This window comes from Pollachius pollachius, assembly GCF_949987615.1.
Source record: "Pollachius pollachius genome assembly, chromosome: 1".
NCBI lineage: Eukaryota > Metazoa > Chordata > Actinopteri > Gadiformes > Gadidae > Pollachius > Pollachius pollachius.
The window spans coordinates 20,899,724-20,919,682 of record NC_136934.1 but is presented as its reverse complement, the minus strand read 5'-3'; the positions used below and the strand labels follow the sequence as shown (position 1 = coordinate 20,919,682).

The 19,959-nt window shown below is 42.5% G+C and overlaps 2 protein-coding genes across 2 annotated transcripts in view; one reads left to right on the top strand and one right to left on the bottom strand.

Annotated features, from left to right (window-relative positions):
- Window positions 1-7,216, bottom strand: part of cux2b (cut-like homeobox 2b) — a gene marked incomplete at its 3' end in the record, with an annotated part of 88,674 nt that extends 81,458 nt beyond the window's left edge. The window contains exon 1 of the mRNA XM_079756399.1: window positions 7,151-7,216. Coding sequence (XP_079612525.1) covers window positions 7,151-7,213 — 63 coding nt within the window. The 5' untranslated portion in view covers window positions 7,214-7,216. The remainder of the gene's footprint in view (window positions 1-7,150) is intronic.
- A 4,318-nt stretch (window positions 7,217-11,534) lies between these two features.
- ppp1cc (protein phosphatase 1, catalytic subunit, gamma isozyme) lies at window positions 11,535-19,398 on the top strand. Its single transcript, XM_079743009.1, has 7 exons — window positions 11,535-11,899; window positions 12,165-12,296; window positions 12,618-12,848; window positions 13,156-13,260; window positions 13,435-13,658; window positions 14,159-14,293; window positions 18,796-19,398. Exons 1-7 carry the CDS (start codon window positions 11,845-11,847, stop codon window positions 18,883-18,885), a joined length of 972 nt encoding a protein of 323 aa, XP_079599135.1. The 5' UTR covers window positions 11,535-11,844; the 3' UTR covers window positions 18,886-19,398.
- Window positions 19,399-19,959: the final 561 nt, after the last annotated feature.

Below are 19,959 nucleotides of genomic sequence, written 5' to 3'. Positions count from 1 at the left end.
AGATCTCTTATTTTTTCCTTCTAGTTAGTTTTTAGGATTAGGATTCACAACACCCCCACACTACACACACACACTACACACACACACACACACACACACACACACACACACACACACACACACACACACACACACACACACACACATACACACACATACATACATACCCCCCACCATGAGCAAGATGCGAGTCAGTGACATACATCGAGATGTACGTGTAATGTATAAACACATACATAAGAGCATTATTGTGAAACGCTTGCGTGTTTAATTGAGATCAGAGGGGTTCCTGAGAGCACCCTGAGAGGCGAGGATAGAGAATAAAAGCAAACACAGGTTGAGCCGCTGAAGGTGCCTCGAAAAGAGAGAAAAAAACATCACAATCAATACTCTCAAACACCCTCGTCCAGGGAAACAAATGAACAGGTGACAACGCAGTGGCGTGAGCAGAGGTGACATCACAGCGAGCGTTCAGGGGGAGAAACGGAAACCAAACAGACAGGCAGAGAGAGGGAGAGGGAGGGAGAGAGAGAGAGAGAGAGAGAGAGAGAGAGAGAGAGAGAGAGAGAGAGAGAGAGAGAGTGGTAAGGTGATCTATGTGATGATACGATCCTCACGCCAGCAGTAGCCAATTAGAGTGTGCGTGTAAACATATAGGAAGAAGAGGGAGGAGAAAGGACAAAACAAGGGATAACGGATGAGGCTGAAGCGACTTGTTTTCCTGGACCATCGCAACGAATGAAATGCTACCCCAAAGGAGTCTAGGGGCAGACACAGACACTGACGTTGGACATCCAACCCGTCCAAGAAAATAGGGGGATTTGGGACTGATGTGCGCCGAGGAATTGGTGGCCCTGAGGTGTGGACAGAGAGACTGCCTCCTTCTGTCTCTCTCTCTCCCCCCCCTCCCTCCACCAGGCAGGGCCGAGATGTATAAATCAAGCAAGCCCCGGCTCCACGTCGGCGCGTTCCTGCTCCTCTCCATTAAAAATGATAAACTGTACCTCTTGAAGCCACTCGCTCGCTTTAGGGTCCCAAGTTTCCTGCCGAAGAAATGTGGCACAACGTGCAGCACAGATTTATACCACAGCCCCCACCCCCCTCCTCCTCCTTGTCCCCCTCCTCCATTCCATTGTTGGCCTTGAATAAGAGAGTAATTAACTGTATGGAGAGAGGCAGCTGCATAGACAAGACCAGCTCCCAGAAACAAATTCAAACACACACACAGGCCGGATCGCTCCACACATCCTTTGGGCCATTCCTGACAAATAAGAGCACACCTTGGTAAAAAGCAAATGTCACATCTCGGTGCGCGGATCAGACACCACGGGGCTCCAACTGTATTATTTATTATATTTCTCATATGCCGGGCCGCTCGTGTCTCTCTCAGTTAAATGAGGACAAATGTCCATTACACATAGCTCGCCCAATCAGCCCCCGCTCCCGCGGCTGAGTAAACACACACATACACACACAGTAGTACTTAATAAGAGTGGCGAGGATCCCCCATGGAGCACCTGCAGAAGGGCAGCCAGAGATTGATCTGGGGAGCATGCACGATACCCGCTCGCTATGCACACACACCGCCCCTCCGTGACCACCATTAGACAGCCAGACATTGTTGTGACACAGACACAGCCACAGACACAAGGTGCCCCGAAGCCCTCACACACACATATACACACACATACACACACACACAAACACACACACACACACACACACAAAAGCGCACACACACACAAAAACACAAACGCGCATGCACACGGACACACGCAGACTTGATCAAACACAAGACAAGTACCTTCTTTGCTGATTTATCCATGAAGGAACAAATTGAAAATAGTGGGATGAGTTAAAGCCGGGAAGCAATGCCAAACCAAACAGAGAACCTGGAAAGAGACAACCGTGAACACAGAGAAGGGGGGGCGAGGAATTCATTGTAATCTCTGTATAATGAACGAGAAAGTCTGATGCTCAATATGTCTGCAGTGCTGTCAGACAGTCAAAACAAATAAAGCCAGGCTGCATCCAATATGTACTGGCTAGGCACTAGACCGCCTTTCAGTGAGGAGAGAGGACATAGCTGTGAACCCCCGCCCTACAACAAACACACACACGCAGGTAAAAATGCTCAGATTCACATGAACATACATACACACACAAACACACACAACCTTAAGATTCAGTAACTCCTTCCTCATGCCTGGATGCAGAGGAAGACGAGGCCAGCCACTCCCCTGCCGTGCAGCTTTCCTGCAGACCACTAATGCGTCCCTGAAGTTTTGTTAAAGCTGGTTATTTACTCCTGCAAAGCAATTGTTCCAGCCCAGGGGCAGCAGCATCAGACCTAAGCACACACGCACACACACATGCACATGCACACACACAAGCCTAATGCCTTTCAATGTGAGGCACTGTTGCTGTCAAATACCAAATACCAAAGAAGAAGGGGTGGGGGGGCATTCCCTCTGAAACCTAAAAGAGGAATGTTTGTTTGTTGTTTTGTACATAATAGGCATGGCGGTTGTGCTTGTGTGTCTCTCTGTGTGTGTTTCTCTACTTCCAACATGATGAGTTTGACTCTCGATGATGATAACTTTAGTACATTGAGGAAGTTCTGTGGAATAATAGTTACAGGATAAGGACAACATAATGTCGGGGCTTGGAAGTTTGACTCCAGCAAAAGGTAGTGGATATGATCCCCAACATCCTGAAGAAAGATGTCCTAAACCTTCCTCAGCACTTCTGACAAGACATGTTCCTGAATCCATAGTCCTTGCTTCGGTCGCTTTGAATAAAACGACTGAATCTTAAACAAATAATCCTAAATCATGCGTGCAGCGTGTAATGCCAATCATGTGACAGCTTAGCAAAAAGGTAAGAAAAAAACAAGAATAAGAGCACAGATAGTGACAAGGTAACAGCGTCGGTTAATCAAACGACAGTGCGTACTCTGCAGACGGGGAGCAGGACCGAGGCAAAACGACTGTTTGGATAGGTATGGAAATCTACTTGAAGGAAGGTCGAATTGATTAAGCCGACAATAATGACAGGCCCTCATTTCCCTTCTCCTCCTCTTCTCCTCTCTCTCCCGGAAAATGTTCACCATGGTTATCTTTAAACTCATTTGACATTCCACTTCCAACATCGGAGCATCTGCTTTGAAGTCGCTATGAGCAATGCTACACAGAGAGGTGAAACAGCTTAATGCTCGAGTCTTTCTGACTAGTCTCCTTCTCTCTTGAGCAGACCTAACTGCGTTTGCACAGGTTGTGGCTTCTTTTGGATCAGAATTCCAGCTAAGAAGATCCTGAAAAGGTCCTGTAGAAAGGCTTCTACATGTGTTTTATTCAGTCTTTGTTGCTTGCCGCTGCCAAAAGGAACAGAGTGAGCTTAATTTAAAGGAACTGGGGGGTGGGGGGGGACCATAGCAGATATGCCCGAGCCATCAACTCACAGTTGCAATCACAATGACATACAAGCGTGTTAAGAGGTACATTATATGGCGTGGGCACCTCTGATGATAGTCAGGCGGCAGCTCTGTAGATCTTCAAAGCTCTGCTTTATCTACTGAGGAACACCTGACCACATAACGAGAAGACAGGAACATGTTACTCAAGGGGAATGCAGCAAGTGCCTCTGATGGTGAATGTAAGGGCAGGTACAATGCTCTGAAGCTACTGGCACCGTTGGGCCTATCTCTCCCACTGGGTTGCGTGAGTGGCATGACACCGTCCTCTTGAGCAGCGGCGAGACTGCGTTTGTGCAGGAAAACACTAAAGACCTCCAAATCCGAGTCTCACTCACTTATCCTCCACTACAATGAGAGGAGAGCAGCATCTGTCTGTGTTAACAAGTATTAGCGAAGAGACATACCAAAGCATGAATGAGAGGGAAACACGGCAGATTTTCACAGCCAATTTGTAATTGCAGGGTTTGAGTTATTCAGAGGAAGTGCGAGAGTAGGGGGAAGAGGGTGGGGGGGGGGGGGGAATGCTGGCAGCAGCCACACAGAGCATGTTGGCAGAGGAGGTTGCCAGGCTTGCAAGCTGCAAAGCTATTTCACTGTTTGGCAATACTGTTCCCGTATGTGGATTTGCACTGACACCAGATCAGTCACATCAACTGAGTCATGCTAAATGAAGCACAATAACAGGCTTTTGTTCCTGAGCTTAAAAAGAAAAGACGAAAATAAATAAAACCAAAAGAGAACTTGCATGCCTTTTAGGGCGCACAGAGGAGAGCAGGAACGCTGGAACGGGGCCACGAGAAACAAATAAGATGAACTTTATTACGCCGTATGAGTGCAGCGTTGCAACATCACAGAAAGCCACAATAGTGAGATTATTGTACCAAGTCGGTACAGATATCATGCTCTGAACTCGTCCGTAACAATTACAGAGAGAGTAAAAGTGTTCAGACAGGCTTTGATGGTGCGGGCTTATAATTCATGAATGATGCAGGCTTCAACTGACATAATTACAACGACAGGGTGTGACAATAATTAAACCTATTAACACCTAGTGGGACATAGAAACATGTCTAGATCAATTAATTATTTAATATTAACACACTGATGTGATATAAGATGCTGTATTGGAGTTATTATAATGTTATAAATTATTGATATCAATATACTACATTATGGATTGTTTTCACTTCCTCATACCTATAGTAATTTCATTTATTAAACTTTTTTGGCAGAGACTCTACAAATAATAATAAATCAGTAGCAAACATGGATTAAATCAATTATTTCAAATGAAGGGTTTTGATATTTACCATTTCTTTTGTCTAAAGGGTGTTGACTAAATTTAAAACACATCCCTGTGAAGTTGCCTACCTTCATAGGTATAAGGCTACTCCCGGAGCAACTTTCTACCTGACCAACAACCTTCTGCCTGCGTTCCCACCGCCTCCTGGCCCAGGGCCGGGGCTCGGCCGGGGGACCTGGCTGCACAGCCCCTGACCCGTCCTTTTCACCGTCGCCCACGGAAACGCCATCTGGCCAGTGTGAATTATCGCCGTGGCAGCGGCAGTGTGACCTGGAGCCAGCTGGGAACCAAGGTCACCCCACCTTGGAGGTGGTGCTTCTCTGCTCGCTCTATCTAGCTGGTGGTCTCTCCATCAACCGGAGCACAGGTGAAGTGTTCCCCCCCCCCCACACACACACACACACACTCTACCTCACAGTAATCAGTACAATAAAGAATAACACGCACGCAAATGAAAGATGACTCCCCGAGTATAGTATCTCAGATATCATAAATAATTATCATGCGTGATAATAGGGGAACTGTTTCAAAATGTGGCATCATTACGCAGTGAAGACATTTTCAACTCATGTAGAAGTTGATGTTACTTTGCTCCCTCTGTTTTCCTGTTATTCTCAAAAGGACCACTTAGCTATCAGGAGTATCAGCCTTTATATAGTAAATCTGGGGAATGACGATTTGAACACCTATATATTAGAATGCGCACCATTTAAACCACACTCACCTAGTCATAGCTGTGGTTTACCAAAAGCCAAGTGTAAAAATGACATCATTTCTAATATTGAACATAAAAATAAATCCTGGCACTTTTTGATTGGTGTTGATAAGTAATGTCAGGACTACTTATTTAGTCGTAGTCCTTACTACTTGTTTTTTTAATTCACTACAGCCTAACCCCCCTTTTTCTGCAGGATGCTCCAGTCCAATCTATCCTTATTGTTCTGACCAACGTGAAACAACAGTTTGGCCATCCAAAACACACACAACGTGTCCTCACGTTCATGTTTATACTACAATACAATTGAACTCACTATGCAGACGCATGTGTTGCTTGGACTTAATTTCGAATTATCATCAGTTATCGGCCAATGCTACTGAATACATAGATCCAGGCTCCTGGCTGCAGCTCGCCCTTTGGATCCCAAAGACTGAAGGAGCGACTGGGGGGTAGAATAACATTCGGCCAAACAAGACAACCGAGAACAGCTCTGATTTCTTCTCGGCATGCTTTTCCGCGGGACTTGGATTGCACCGCTCCTGTCATTCCTCATGTTACAGAACATCAATCATACAGCAGAGACGGTGCCATGGCTCTGGCCGAGTCTGATTTACAAACATTAGCGGGGAATACAATTACACAGTCACTGGCCGAGCAACCCAATGCGGCTCCAGAAGGGGGATGGACGGACAGCGGCAAAGAAAAAAAGCCTTCGGTGTTTCCAACCATGTTTAATTTGCACTCAAAACGATGCCTTCGCCGACATTTCGAATAGACTGTGGGATTGCTTTTTTTAGGACTACAACTTCCAATAGATAAGGTTATAAGGTGCTATAGGCAGACTGGGTGTTTAATAAGGATACACTACGAGCGTACGCTGAGGCGAACTGTCAACCTGCAGGATATTTACGCAATGAAAACCGCAAACATGGATGGAAACAAATGATCTCGTTTGAGAGCAGAACGCACAACACGAGGGTTGAAAGTCACAGCATGCTATAAACGATCGCTTACTCGTGTTAAGAGCTTAATGTTGAAATGTCAGCTGTGTCTTTCTGCACTGTCCAGAATATTCGGGCTTTTTTCTTCAGTCACAATCCTATTACACCTCGCAAACGCAGAATATGACGACAGCGAAAAGTTCTGAATCATTAGCACTTATTAAAGTTTCCTACACGCGAATACTTTACATTTACACAATCTATACGGTTCAGTCGGATTCGGTGGCGAAAGAGGCTGCAGAAACAGTGTACGCAACACTGGACGACATAAAATTGGGTAAAACATTTAACCGGCATTAAAAAAAAAGTTGTCGTACGTCCAAACATCAAGATTCACCAGCGCATTCAAAGTTCCCACGTTTTGCTTTGGCCCATTCTGCTTAGGAGAAGCCAAATAGTGTGTAAAGGCTGTGCTGTCCGCGGTGCTGATCCCAGCGGTGAGCAGGCTGCAGAGTGCTCCTCCATGGTCGCTCCGCCGCTGATCAATGATTGAACCGAACAAAGGCAGAAGAGGATCAATTTCTAATAACTATCCATGCATCGCCCTCCGCTTTCCCTAATAAACCGTCCAAACGAGGATCAGGCACGTCGGCGCTCGGTGCATCACATTATACTTAAATACACAAAGAGAAAAGGTAAAGGATAACACTAACCTGGAGCCGCCGTAGATCAAATTTCTTCCAATATTGAAACATCGATCCTACATCGGCGGCCATCTTGGGGGATATTGAGGAGATTTTTTTCAGCGGCTGCAATAAATACGTGGGCTGGATTCCCCTCGTTAAACAACGTTTACGATCACGGGGCGCACTTTAAAAAGAAAGTAACTGCACGGAGTTACAACACGAGGGTCCGACGACATGTTTAGGAAGTCTCACGACATGTTTGGTGATGGGGGAGTGACCTTTAAGCGGAGCCCCCGGTTTAGGAAACTAACAAACTAACTATGCGTCCGTCCGCACGTTAACCGGAGGATTGCACTTGATTTTGCTTTAGCAACGTTATCGATACTGACGCAAGGGGGAGATCAATAGCGTCTGGGAGCAGAGAGGGAATGATGTGTGTACATTAGTTGAGATCATAATCCACCTACTTTAGAGGCATTATGTATACAAACCGTACACAATAAAACGGGAAACTAAATGTTAAATAGAAATATGCCTATAGGTTGTTAATTGTTAGGCTAAATTCCATTTGCCTAGTCTGCCTACCATCATGTAGGTCTAGTCAATATACCTTAGTATGTTTGCCATAGGAGTTAATTCAAACTTTATGAATAGTTTCCATGGAAGGCTGAAGGGAAGTTGTACTTGAAATATCACAATTCAAACCACACTTTAGGCTATATTGTATGCTGTTTAAGCGACGTTTGAAATTTAATAAAACGTTATTTGAAATAGGCAATGGTCCATTTTAAATATGAGGATATGACTAGCCTTTTCTTAATTATTATTTCGTTCTTAACTTGATTTAAGTTATTTCTTACATGTGACATTTAAGAACAATATTTCACAATTTTATTTTGCACTATTTTATTCTACTATAGGCCTATACAATTTTAAGTTTTCCACTGATATAGATAGGCCCATAAGATGACCGCTATTGTTCAAGTACATTAAATAAGTCGATGAGGATAATCGGTTTTTTTTCCATTGAGGTTATGCTATATGATTGTAGCTTAGCCTACATTATGAAATATAAGTCATGACCTCATATATGAATATATGAGGTTAATTTTGTTCATACAAGTGCAACGGTGAGCACAAGTATTTAGAGAATGGGGTATAGACATATTTAGTTGATTTTATTTTGTTAGAAGAGAACAGTAGGGGTTAGGGAAGATTAAACTGAAGAAGAATAGTATAGATTATTCGGAACATAAAAGCGAATCCTTGATCGCAGAAGAGTGTTGTAACATGCAATCTAAATTAAACAGCCCTCTTTGACATGGTGTCAGCAATGTGCGTCCCTATTTAAAATAACACATTCCACTGCTCCGGTTAGGTCGTTGCACACATTGAAAAACCCTACTGTCGTGTGCGCCGGCGCCCTCTGCTGGATATAGAATGGTTCTGCACTTTAGTGCCGTAAGCAACGAATGGTACATTACTATACAGGTATATTGTGTTTCCCAAATGTGTATCCAGGGCTTAATGTTATGTTAAATACAATGTGTTAATGTTATAAAGTAAATCAAACAATAAATAATGATTCATAGCTCTTCCCCAAATTAATTCTTACAAATGTGTTCCCAGGGAAGATGGTGAAGATCAATTTGTGTATTCACACTCAGTTGTCAGTTATACATATGCGCTGTACATTAGGCATATATGTGTATTGACAGAAGCAAACCCATTAAAGTGGGTAGGGCTGTTTGACAGTTGGGGAAGAGAGCAGGAAGAGTTGGTGATGAAATCGTCAAAGTAAATGGAACATGAATGAATAAACAACTGTTAACTTCTGTCTCTGGTTAAGTAAGAAGCTCCTTTCTTCAGTATAGAAAATACTGCTTCGTTTTAAACTTCTTACAAAGGCTTACTGGGACATTAACAATATGGTAATCTATCTCTGTTAACAACATGAACTCAGTTTATATATAGACACAATATGAACGTTGTTTTCGATCCGTGGGTCACGACCAATAAGTGGGCTTCAGAGGGGGCTGCAATGACGCGGGAAGACTTTTACAGAAAGACTGAAAAGGGGATACTGTATTGATGAATAATAAACAATGTTGTGCATCTCCCTTTGTTGACATGGTAATGAGTAGGCCTATTGGTCTTTACCATGTTAGATATATTGCCTTGCTTATTTTACCTCTCAAAGTGTGTACTGCTGGGAAGAAACATCGCAAAGGAGTAAAATCATTGGTTATCACTCATAATTCATAATTGGTTATCACTCATTCCTAAATTTCTCTGCAGGGATGAACAAAGTATATCTTATCTTATCTTGGTCGGAAGGGTCTCTGATAGAGATGCAGTCACAAAAATGTCCTTAATCACACCATTTAATTAAGTAGCAAGCAACAGGGCACATGCTCTATAAAGATACATTTCAACAACAAAAAAATCCAGGATATTTTATAACTATCCAAACATAATTTTATAACTATCCAAACACCTTGAACATGGTTTCATGTTGTTGTCATGAACTTGTTAATAACTTGTTAAAGAACATGTTAATTTGTTTATCCCAAATAATGGAGTTTCAATTTCAGACTTGGGGAAAGCGTAAAGACCTCATATGTCCTGTTCGTGTCTACCTTTAGTGACTGCATTGATGACGTGAGTGGTGTCGTAATGTTCCTGTTGGCCTTTATTCCACTGCAGTTAAAGAACTTTTGAAGTGCAAATTCATTGCAGTCAGGACAACTCTATAATCATTAGCTTTGAATCAATGATATACAAAATGCTATGACAGTTCTGTGAACAAAGTCAAATGTGTGTTATCTTCACGATGCTACCTGTGCCCTGGTACATATTTGGAGCAGACCCATAGTGTTATGGAGGACCTTTCTTTGTTCAGAGAGGACACCTTTAAGAAAAGTTTCTATAGGTTTTCTAATGGGTTTTTGATGGGGGAACATTTAGCATTAGAACAAAGCATTGAATAAATTGTTGTGGATATATCAGAAATTGGGGTTACATTTTAAATCTTATTTGAAACAACATGACGTTGTTTCAGATACAACCATATAGTCAGGATTCAATCTTTATAACAAATAATCAATAAATGAAGTCAAAATAAATTAAAACAATATTGCACTATGAAGATTGATCAGTCATGAATGTATCATGAAAGTATCGTCAACCATAAATATTGTAATTTCATAAATGTATTGATCCTGCATATATATCATATCAGGTGCATGCTAATAGGTTTGGTAGGTGGGTGAAGTAATTGGTTAATCTTTAATAAGCAGGACTAACATTTGGTTCAGCTTTAGAGACGTACCAAGGGGTAACTCCAGCCCTATATAGGCTGTCGCCGACGAAAGTGTATCAGAAAACTAAGAATATGTCCTTTTTTTTTGATAGATAGAACACCAAGATAGATTTTTCATTGAACGAAATTGACGTATTTTCACTTCCAATTCTTCATCCATCAATGTGTTATTGTATTGATTGATGCCGGATTATGAAACAGCCGGCCCAGCATGATAAACCAGTCTACGTCCGTCGAGCAGTGCGAGAGATAATCCATGGTGCGGGTAACGACGGCAACAGTCGGTTTGGGGAGGGTAAAAGGATCTCTGAATCAGAACCGTACCATGTCACCATGCCATATTTCCCAGGCACATTCTTTCACAGCTCCTTGGCAGAAGTGTAAATAGCTCAGCTTAATCCTTGCCACAGCAGGGTTTCCAGTGCTGTCAGCAGCACCCTGTACGTAATCTCGTCAAACGATGATTTGGTAAAGAGACACACTTTGGCCAGGCTTTTTTCACCTGCTATGGGAAAAAAAACATGTGAGGGATTTGATCATCTTTACATTCAAACCTACTCCTCACTTTTGAATGTTATCTGCTGCCTTGCCGTCTGTGTGTAATTGGGAATATGTTTTTCTGATTATGGGTAGTCTTAGACAGCCAATATCTCGCAGTAAACTGCTAGCATAATGAGTAAGGCCCAAACATGGAGCTAGGTGCTAATTATTCCATCATCACTGTTTCTAATTAAAGTGTCATTGTCAAACCCTGCTGACAACCAGACGAACAAAGCATGGAGCAGAGCAAAGTCAGCGCCCAGTATGATCTGTCTAGTTAGTTACCAGTTGCCTGATTGTGTGTGTGTGTGTGTGTGTGTGGTGTGTGTGTGTGTGTGTGTGTGTGTGTGTGTGTGTGTGTGTGTGTGTGTGTGTGTGTGTGTGTGTGTGTGTGTGTGTGTGTGTGTGTGTGTGTGTGTGTGTGTGTGTGTGTGTCACCGTTTTTGATGCATCAAAGACATTCGATGCCACTCCGCAGTGTCGATTCCAGAGCGCTAGGGGGCAGACTCGGTACATTTGTATTCAATCACACTCTTGAAGAAGCCAGCTTTTCTAGGTGCGGCATAAAAAAACAGGGCAATCGTTTTTTATGAAAGTCCCCGTTTATCTGTCCCGTTTATAACCTACAGATGTAGTATTGAACAGTATAGAGATGTCAGGGTAGAATTAGAGACCGGCAAAAGTCTGCTTGATCAAATAAATGTTCCGTTTCTGATCAGCACCCCTCGTTTTATATATAAATTATTCGTAGCTTACGTTGCGTCGCTACTGCTAGTACAGCTAGCTGGCTAGCTGAGGGAGAGGTGTCAACAGAAGGTATTGCTTTCACAATTCCACTTATCAGTAAAATACGGTCGCCATGGCAGATGTTGACAAACTCAACATAGACAGCATCATCCAACGCCTTCTAGAGGGTAAGGAAGTCCAGGATCTCGCATTTAAATGTCGTTCCACCTGCAAGCAGGGTTGCGTTCAGTGCGCCACGCATGTTATTATAGACTGGGAGCTAACCGCAGTGCCAGCCCGTCCATATTGAGGTGCTGTTATTGTTGATTTGCCAGTTCAACACCACTTCACATGGTGTATCCGTGGCTATCACCCTGCATCGTGATAAAAACACAACACCGTTTAGCGTCTGGCGCCGTCCATCGCTCTTATGTTCGTGTTTCATGTTTACAGTCAGAGGTGCAAAACCCGGGAAGAACGTGCAGCTGCAGGAGATCGAAATCCGTGGTTTATGCCTGAAGTCAAGAGAGATATTCCTCAGCCAGCCGATCCTCCTGGAGCTCGAAGCCCCTCTGAAGATCTGTGGTAAGAGGTTTGTGTGTGTTCGTGTCTGAAGGCGACATCATCACGACCCCTTGGTCGCAATTTCATCCGTGGAGCGCATTATTTTCTGATCGTATTTACTCATCAATCGGATAAACTAAAAAATATTGAAACCCTACCTACAGTTAAGTTGTCCCTTGTATCGGCATGTGTTTGGTTTCACAAAATTCAACTTTTAGTCACTAATGACCTACTTTCTGACGATAAGTGTGATCGGTATATTTGTCCAAGCCTTCTGGAGTGATTGAAAGCTTCAATACTACTATTGTATGTCATCACATCAATATTGCTCTTGTTATCCAGGCGACATCCACGGACAATACTATGACCTGCTCAGGCTCTTTGAGTACGGGGGCTTTCCTCCGGAGAGCAACTATCTATTTCTTGGAGACTATGTGGACCGAGGGAAGCAGTCTCTGGAGACCATCTGTCTTCTACTGGCCTACAAGATCAAATACCCAGAGAACTTTTTCCTGCTCAGGGGCAACCACGAGTGTGCCTCCATCAACAGAATATATGGTTTCTACGACGAGTGTGAGTCTTATTTAGCTTATTTACCTGAGCTGAGAAAGTCACCTTGCAACATCTTGCTTATTTTCTTACCTGTATCATTTTATCTGGCAAAATGTATCAAGTTATTGTGTATTTTTCTAAAAAGAGGTAAATTACAAGAATCTGTGCCATGTTATGTGAAATATCATGGGAAGAAGCTAATTTGAATATAGGATCTCTATCAATATCATGTGCAAATTGGAAACAAATATTATTTTAAAAGGGTTAAATTTATGTTTTTTTTGGTGTAAGTTAGCAAAATTAATTGTGATGACTTTTTATTTTGCAGGTAAAAGAAGGTACAATATCAAGCTTTGGAAAACCTTCACAGATTGTTTCAACTGCCTCCCAATCGCAGCTATAGTGGATGAGAAAATATTTTGCTGCCACGGAGGTAGGTTTCTGTTTCATGAAGCTAAGTAACGTGCACACAGTCCAAATCAGCATGTGTTATTTGTTCTGGAGTGACACAACCGGTGTAGTCTGATCACAGGCCTCGATCAGCCAGGCTGAAGTATGGACATTGCAGGTGTTGATTCTTAGATTCCACGTCATCATCATCTTTCAGGGCTGTCACCGGACTTGCAGTCCATGGAGCAGATAAGGCGCGTGATGCGTCCCACCGATGTGCCCGACCAGGGCCTGCTCTGCGACCTGCTGTGGTCTGACCCAGACAAGGACGTCATGGGCTGGGGGGAAAACGACAGGGGGGTGTCCTTTACGTTTGGTTCAGAGGTCGTGGCCAAGTTCTTGCACAAGCACGATCTAGACTTGATTTGTCGTGCCCATCAGGTAAAGATATATGGTTGATGTTTTATTTGGAGCAACGAGTACAGTGTGCAGATAGACATACGATATTTGAACTCTCTGAACTTTACGATTTACTGGGAAGACAGTCCTTGTAAACAAAGCTTGTTAAAACACAGGACATTGGATTTGCAATGATTGATTTTCAAGGCAGAGTTTTATTCAATAAGATACTTGAGTTAAAAGCATCTTCTAAATTACAGAATGATGAAACAGTGCAATTGAGGTTTAGGTTGTTCAAATGGGTCCAATTCTCCAGACCCATTAATTGATAGCATAGCAATTTTGCACATGCCTAATAAGGTCGGGCATCGAATGTAACCGTGAATGTTTAGTTAGAACACAAAAGATATTTGACCTTAGCTACAGCAAACGGAAAAGACGAGAAGGTTGGTGCATGACTAAATTAAAGGTTGTTACACATGGCAACCTTCAGGCATGGTTCAATTGATGTTTCCATTAACTGTCTTTTCTGCTTCCTTTAGGTTGTCGAAGACGGGTATGAGTTTTTCGCCAAGAGACAGCTTGTGACTCTGTTCTCGGCTCCCAACTACTGTGGGGAGTTTGACAACGCAGGTGCTATGATGAGTGTGGATGAGACCCTGATGTGTTCCTTTCAGGTGAGATCTTTGTGTTTGTATATAGCCTGACCGCCAAACGGGCCTTGCATCCAAAGCGTTAAAGTCTGTCCTTCTTCCCCCCCTTCCCAAACTGCCATAATGGCATTTTGTAAGGTTGTGTGAAGGGTGCTAACGGCAGAATTGAGTGTGTTGAGCTAGTGTTGGCTCTGCGTTTTGCTTCTACATAACCACACCTCGTCCATGATGACAAGTTGAAACTAGCGAGAAGATGCAGAGTAAAAATGCGTAAGAGGAACACAGGGTTGTAGTTGTATGGGGGGCTCTATGGGGGATGTGATGTGGGGTGCATCATGATCACCACGGTGGGACTGGGGTCCCGCGGACTACAATGAAATTGTATGAAAGTATTAACAGTGTTACCAGTGTGCTCTATTGGTACACAGAACACAGGCTTATATAACTAGCAGCTAAGCTTGTTATCAAGCATATCTCAATAGCGAAGAAACAATGACAGGAACTGATTTACAGAAAGTTACCAGGGTTGGTAGCAGTAGCACTAACTTACATAAATAATTTACTAAATTACTTTGTAATTAACACACATCCTTCCCGAAACAGCAAAAAGTAACGCAGCTATAAAGTAAACAACCCCCAAAAGATTAATGGTACTAATCAGAGATGGAAATTATTCCTCTTAAAGGGCCAGTAACCTAATACAGGTAAACTCAATCAAATATATTCTCTGCTTCTCAGCAGAGAATATAGGCGAAATGGACCATAAGGGATTTCTTGGCGATAATCCATGGCTACCTTTGTGAATGTACCCAACGTCAATAATTGAATAAAGCATTGATTAAGATGAGTCAGCATAGCCAGTAATGACACACAGGAATCATATAACTTGAATGTCATACATTTCTATCGACTCAATCAAACTCTTCAAACCATTTCTGTTGGCCCTTTCCGTGCAGTATTACAGAATAGCAGTATTAACTGTCAATGTATTTTCATACGTTGTTTTGCTGATCACAATCTGCTGTCAGTCAGGTTGACAAAATCCCTCTACTTTCTAAGAAATAGCTTTCAATTTGGAATGGACCCTTGTACTTTTTGCAGTGAGGCAGAGTTATAGAGAAATATATATGGTGATGTATCGCAACTTTTGTTCTTATTTATCGTAATAAGTGTGATTGCACACTCTTTTTTTTTTCTAGACCACCTTGGTTAAAGTTACCTGTGATTTTATCACTGGGTTTGGTTGTGCTGCTCAAATTAGTCCCTCTACACTTGAGAGAACATTGCAGTGCTAACTTGTATCAGAAACCTGTCTTCTTCATAGTTCCCTCACATGAGTTCAATTATTTTATAGCAGCTCATACTCACATTTTGTAGAAAAATTGATTCAAACCGAAACTTTTATCTCAGTCAAGTCAACTTTATATATGTAAAACATTTCATACACAAGGCAGACTTGTGTATGAAAGACTCAGTGCTCTTTATAAAAACATGTCACTCAGTAAAATAAGAGGATTTCAACGAGTGCATAAAAGACAACTTAAAATAATCATAAAAAGACGCGTGATAAAAGGATTTAAGACTAGAATTTCTGTCTTTGTTCTTGGTTCTCGTTTTTAAGGAGAGGGACTCAAGGTGCAGGCTAACATCTTTGGCACCAAAATTTTTCTTCTTTATGAGTTGTAGGGAATTCTGGCCCATCCAGTCCTTGACCTGCTCAATGCACAGGCAGAGCAGATCTATAGGATGGTACTCTGTTTGTGATAGGGCTGCATCGATTTGTGTGTCGTCAGCATAACAACGGTAAGCAATGTTGTTATTTTATATAATTATGCCTAGTGGGAGCATGTGGATGTTAAATAAAGATGGACCTAGGATTCACCCTTGGTCGACTCTGCAGGTTATTTTAGTTAGTTCAGATACATAGTTACCAATAGCGACAAAGTACTTCCTGTCTTGTAGATATGACCTGGACCGATGAAGACTGTGCCGGAAAGCCTAACCCAATTTCCCAATCTGTCTATGTCAACAAATGGCATGTAGATGTGTCTAGCCTCCAATGCAACCCACTATTTTTTATGGTTCTGATTTGTGTCCGGTTGGTGCATGTCGCAACCCATTCATATTATTGATTAATATTCATTGCTGGCAGCTGTACGACTTTACTCCCCATGCACATTACCATCTCAGATGTAGTAGGTAGAGAGTTGACTGGCAGGGCACAGAGCGATGAAGCGGTGTTTGTTCATGTTTTTTGTGAATCCTTTTTTGTCCTTATTTAGTTGTAGGGAATTCTTGACCATCAAGGCTTTGACCTGCTCAATGCACTGGCACAGCAGATCTATAGGACAGTAGTCTGTTGGTGATAGGGCTGTAACGATTTGTGTCGTAAGCATAACAACGGTAAGCAATGTTGTTATATAGCATAATGAGGCCTAGTTCCCCTGCCGAGAGTGAGACTTACTAGCTGCCTTGCTAACTAGAGCAGTACAGTACAGTACAGTAGAAATTTGCTACGATGTTTGCGACAGTCTTTGGTCTTGCATCCTCCCTCGCACAAAATACATTTGTTACAGCAAAATGAAGTCACGCTTGATGACTTCTTGCCATGATGGCTCTAATAAGACTCGTCTGCTTGTTACTCATTCATTCAAATACTTCAATAGTTCAAATCAAACTCTCAAAGGACAGAGATGGATAGCCAGGTCCTGGTGCTGAAACAATCGTCCGTGAAATCAGTTTAGGAACCAATAAGCAGAATCTAAACTAAAATGTAGATGTCCTCCCTAAATATCTTTACATTTGCATTTTGCAGAGTCTTTATTTTTTTATTTTTAAATCTAAGCCAAATTTAAGAATGCTTGCTGCGGTAGGCCATGCTTCAGGTGGTAAATTAAATTATGCAAAAGTTTGAGACTCTTGCAATTTGAATTGTTGATAATGTGGGATGATTTGAGGGATTTAGTTACTTAAAGGGTTCCACCGTGTTGGTGGAGACCAGTGAGATATGAGCCAGGGAGTGTTTAACTTTGTAGGTGGTGGGGAGAATTTCGAGGTGTGTGCGTTGCTTGATGGAAAGCCAGTGGAGGGTTTGGAAAACTGAGGGGATGCAGTTTCTTATGCAGGAATGAGTGAACAGACGGTCAGTGGACTTCCTGATGCTCCTTCTGTTGCATATTCCATAGAGGATGGTATTGCAGTAGTCTAGGGTGATGGGAGCTGCAAAGAAGGAGAGAAGACGTCTGAGTGATGCTCTTTTCATGGGGTTCGGAGCAGGGATTTGAGGGATTCTGAGCTGACGATCAGTGGTTCAGATTGGTCCCCGTTGAATAAAAGGACTTCCCTTGCATCAATTGTTTTATTTGTGTGCATGTTTTTAAGAGAATGTTTGGGTGGGTAGTGGCAGTGATTGATTTGGTGGAAATGTTGAGTTGAGCAGTTAAAACTGACTGCCCATTCCCAGGAGTGCTACGTGAGAGATGCAGAGCAATGAACCCCTCTGAGACAACCAAGGAAATAACTACAGCTGACTGAAGTTTGGCAATGGACCTTCAAAGCAATGGGACAAAGGGGCCAATTAAGTATGCCAAAGACTAAGGCCCCGTCCACACAGAGACGATTTTTTGGTGAACCCGCATAAGTCTTGTGCGTTTCGGCCGGCCGTCCAGACGGAGCCGGCGAATCCGGTGCCCGAAACCGCACATTTCTGAAACCACCCTCGGAGGTGGTTTCAAATCTATCCGTGTTAGGATTCGTGTGGACGCCTGAAACGCAAACAATGACGTCATTAGCCCCCAACCAGCTGGGGGACGTCAGAGTTGCGTTTAATTTTTTGATTTATTATTTTGTTTGTATTCTTTTTGTAGCTTTAAATAAAGCCCCTTGATGAATTTAATAACTTAACTGTACATTAAAAAGTATTTCTGCTCAATTTAAAAGGTTGAATCTCCTCGTGACTGAATGTTTGTATACAGCGCGCAGGCTGAAATGCGCCCAGGCTTGATTGCGCTCCACTTTTTCCTGTGGAGAACCGGCGCCTTGAATATTTACTACAGCGTTTCTACAGCTCGATGCGGTTTCACAATGACTCCGTATTTACGGAGATATTCTTGAACCGCATAAAACGAAACCCGATCGTTTTCGCCCGTTATGGCTCCGTGTGGACGGGGCCTAAAGATCTATTCCTGCAGGTGTGCAGAGGCCTTGACTAGGGAGCGTTGAAGAGGCAGGTAATGGCGTAATCAAGGTCGAGCACTGCTGAAATGTTGAAGTTTGGGTCCACAGCAACATAACAGCAAAACAACTAAGATTAGCCAGGGAGAGCAAGCCCATCATACGATATGTGCAACAGGAATAGCCTATGAGCATTTCAATCTGCAGCAGAGAACGTGATATACCGCTGGGCCATTTCTGCCATCGCAGTACAATCACCAGTGGGGATGAAGCTTTCTCCTGTTTATTACAGCACTCACTCTGTTTGAAGGTCTCCACTCACACCGTCCCCTCTCTGTTTGTCTCATCGGTAGATCCTAAAACCAGCCGAGAAGAAGAAGCCCAATGGCAGCCGGCCCGTCACCCCCCCACGAAACATGGTCACCAAGCAAGCCAAGAAGTGAGGGGGCCTCTGACCAGCCTCTGCTCTGCTTTCTCTGTTCTGCGTTGGAAGGGGTTGCTGATACTACTGAAGCAATATCCACCCGATGAAAAAGCAAAATGTTTTGTTGTTTTTGTCCGCGAGGGGTAAATTGATATGTCACCATTGGAACCTCAGGTGTTTTTGCACTCCATCTGCCACATATCTTTGCCACATATGACTGTTCAATCAGGAAGCAAAATGTAACAATACGGCTAATAATGCACAGGAATGCCTTGTTTACTGCTGTTCACATTTTTCCCCCAATTTCTGTTATGTTGCATTCATTTCATGCGTCACCTTTTACACATATATAATTTCCATTGAAACACTTGTGGGTAAATAGCATTTTTTTTTCTGTTCAATGTTTTTTAACATAGGATTTGACTGCACTCTAAAACATCACATTTTTAAGGAAAGTCGTGTGCTAAATTAAACAAATAACTTCTTCTAATGTCTAAACTCTTTCTAATAAACTTTAAGCACATTTACTGGGGATATTTGTTTTCATATTTTGTTTTTGCATGTTAGATCTTGCTCTCTTGCCAACCATTATGGAAACACTTGATAGCAACGATTTTCTTTGCGTCCACAAGAGGTCGCTAAATACCCACTATAAATTGATGGAGACGTTTTTGTTTCGGAAATATAGAAATATTTATTGTTAGATATTGCATTTCTCACAAACACTTTCAAGTCGTGACAACATGGCTGTCTGCTGTTTTTTCAGTATTTCCTTTTGGAAACTCAAAATTACGTTATATAAAGTAACGTCAAAGCAGTCAAAGGACTGAGGAGCAGGGCCGTAAGGCTGTGTTCTAGATGTCCTCACGTTATGTAGCTTGCAAACAAGTTGTCCTGTCATCGCTATGGCCAACCAATATCTGGTATTTTGAATTGTAACCGACCACGGCACCAAAGACCGATCCACCTTATTTGGGTTGTATTCTATATCTAAAATTGAAATCCAAATTCCTAAATCTAAATGCAAAATCGCAGTCCTTATATCTAAATCCTAAATCTAAATTTACATTTTATATCTAAATCGAAACGCCAA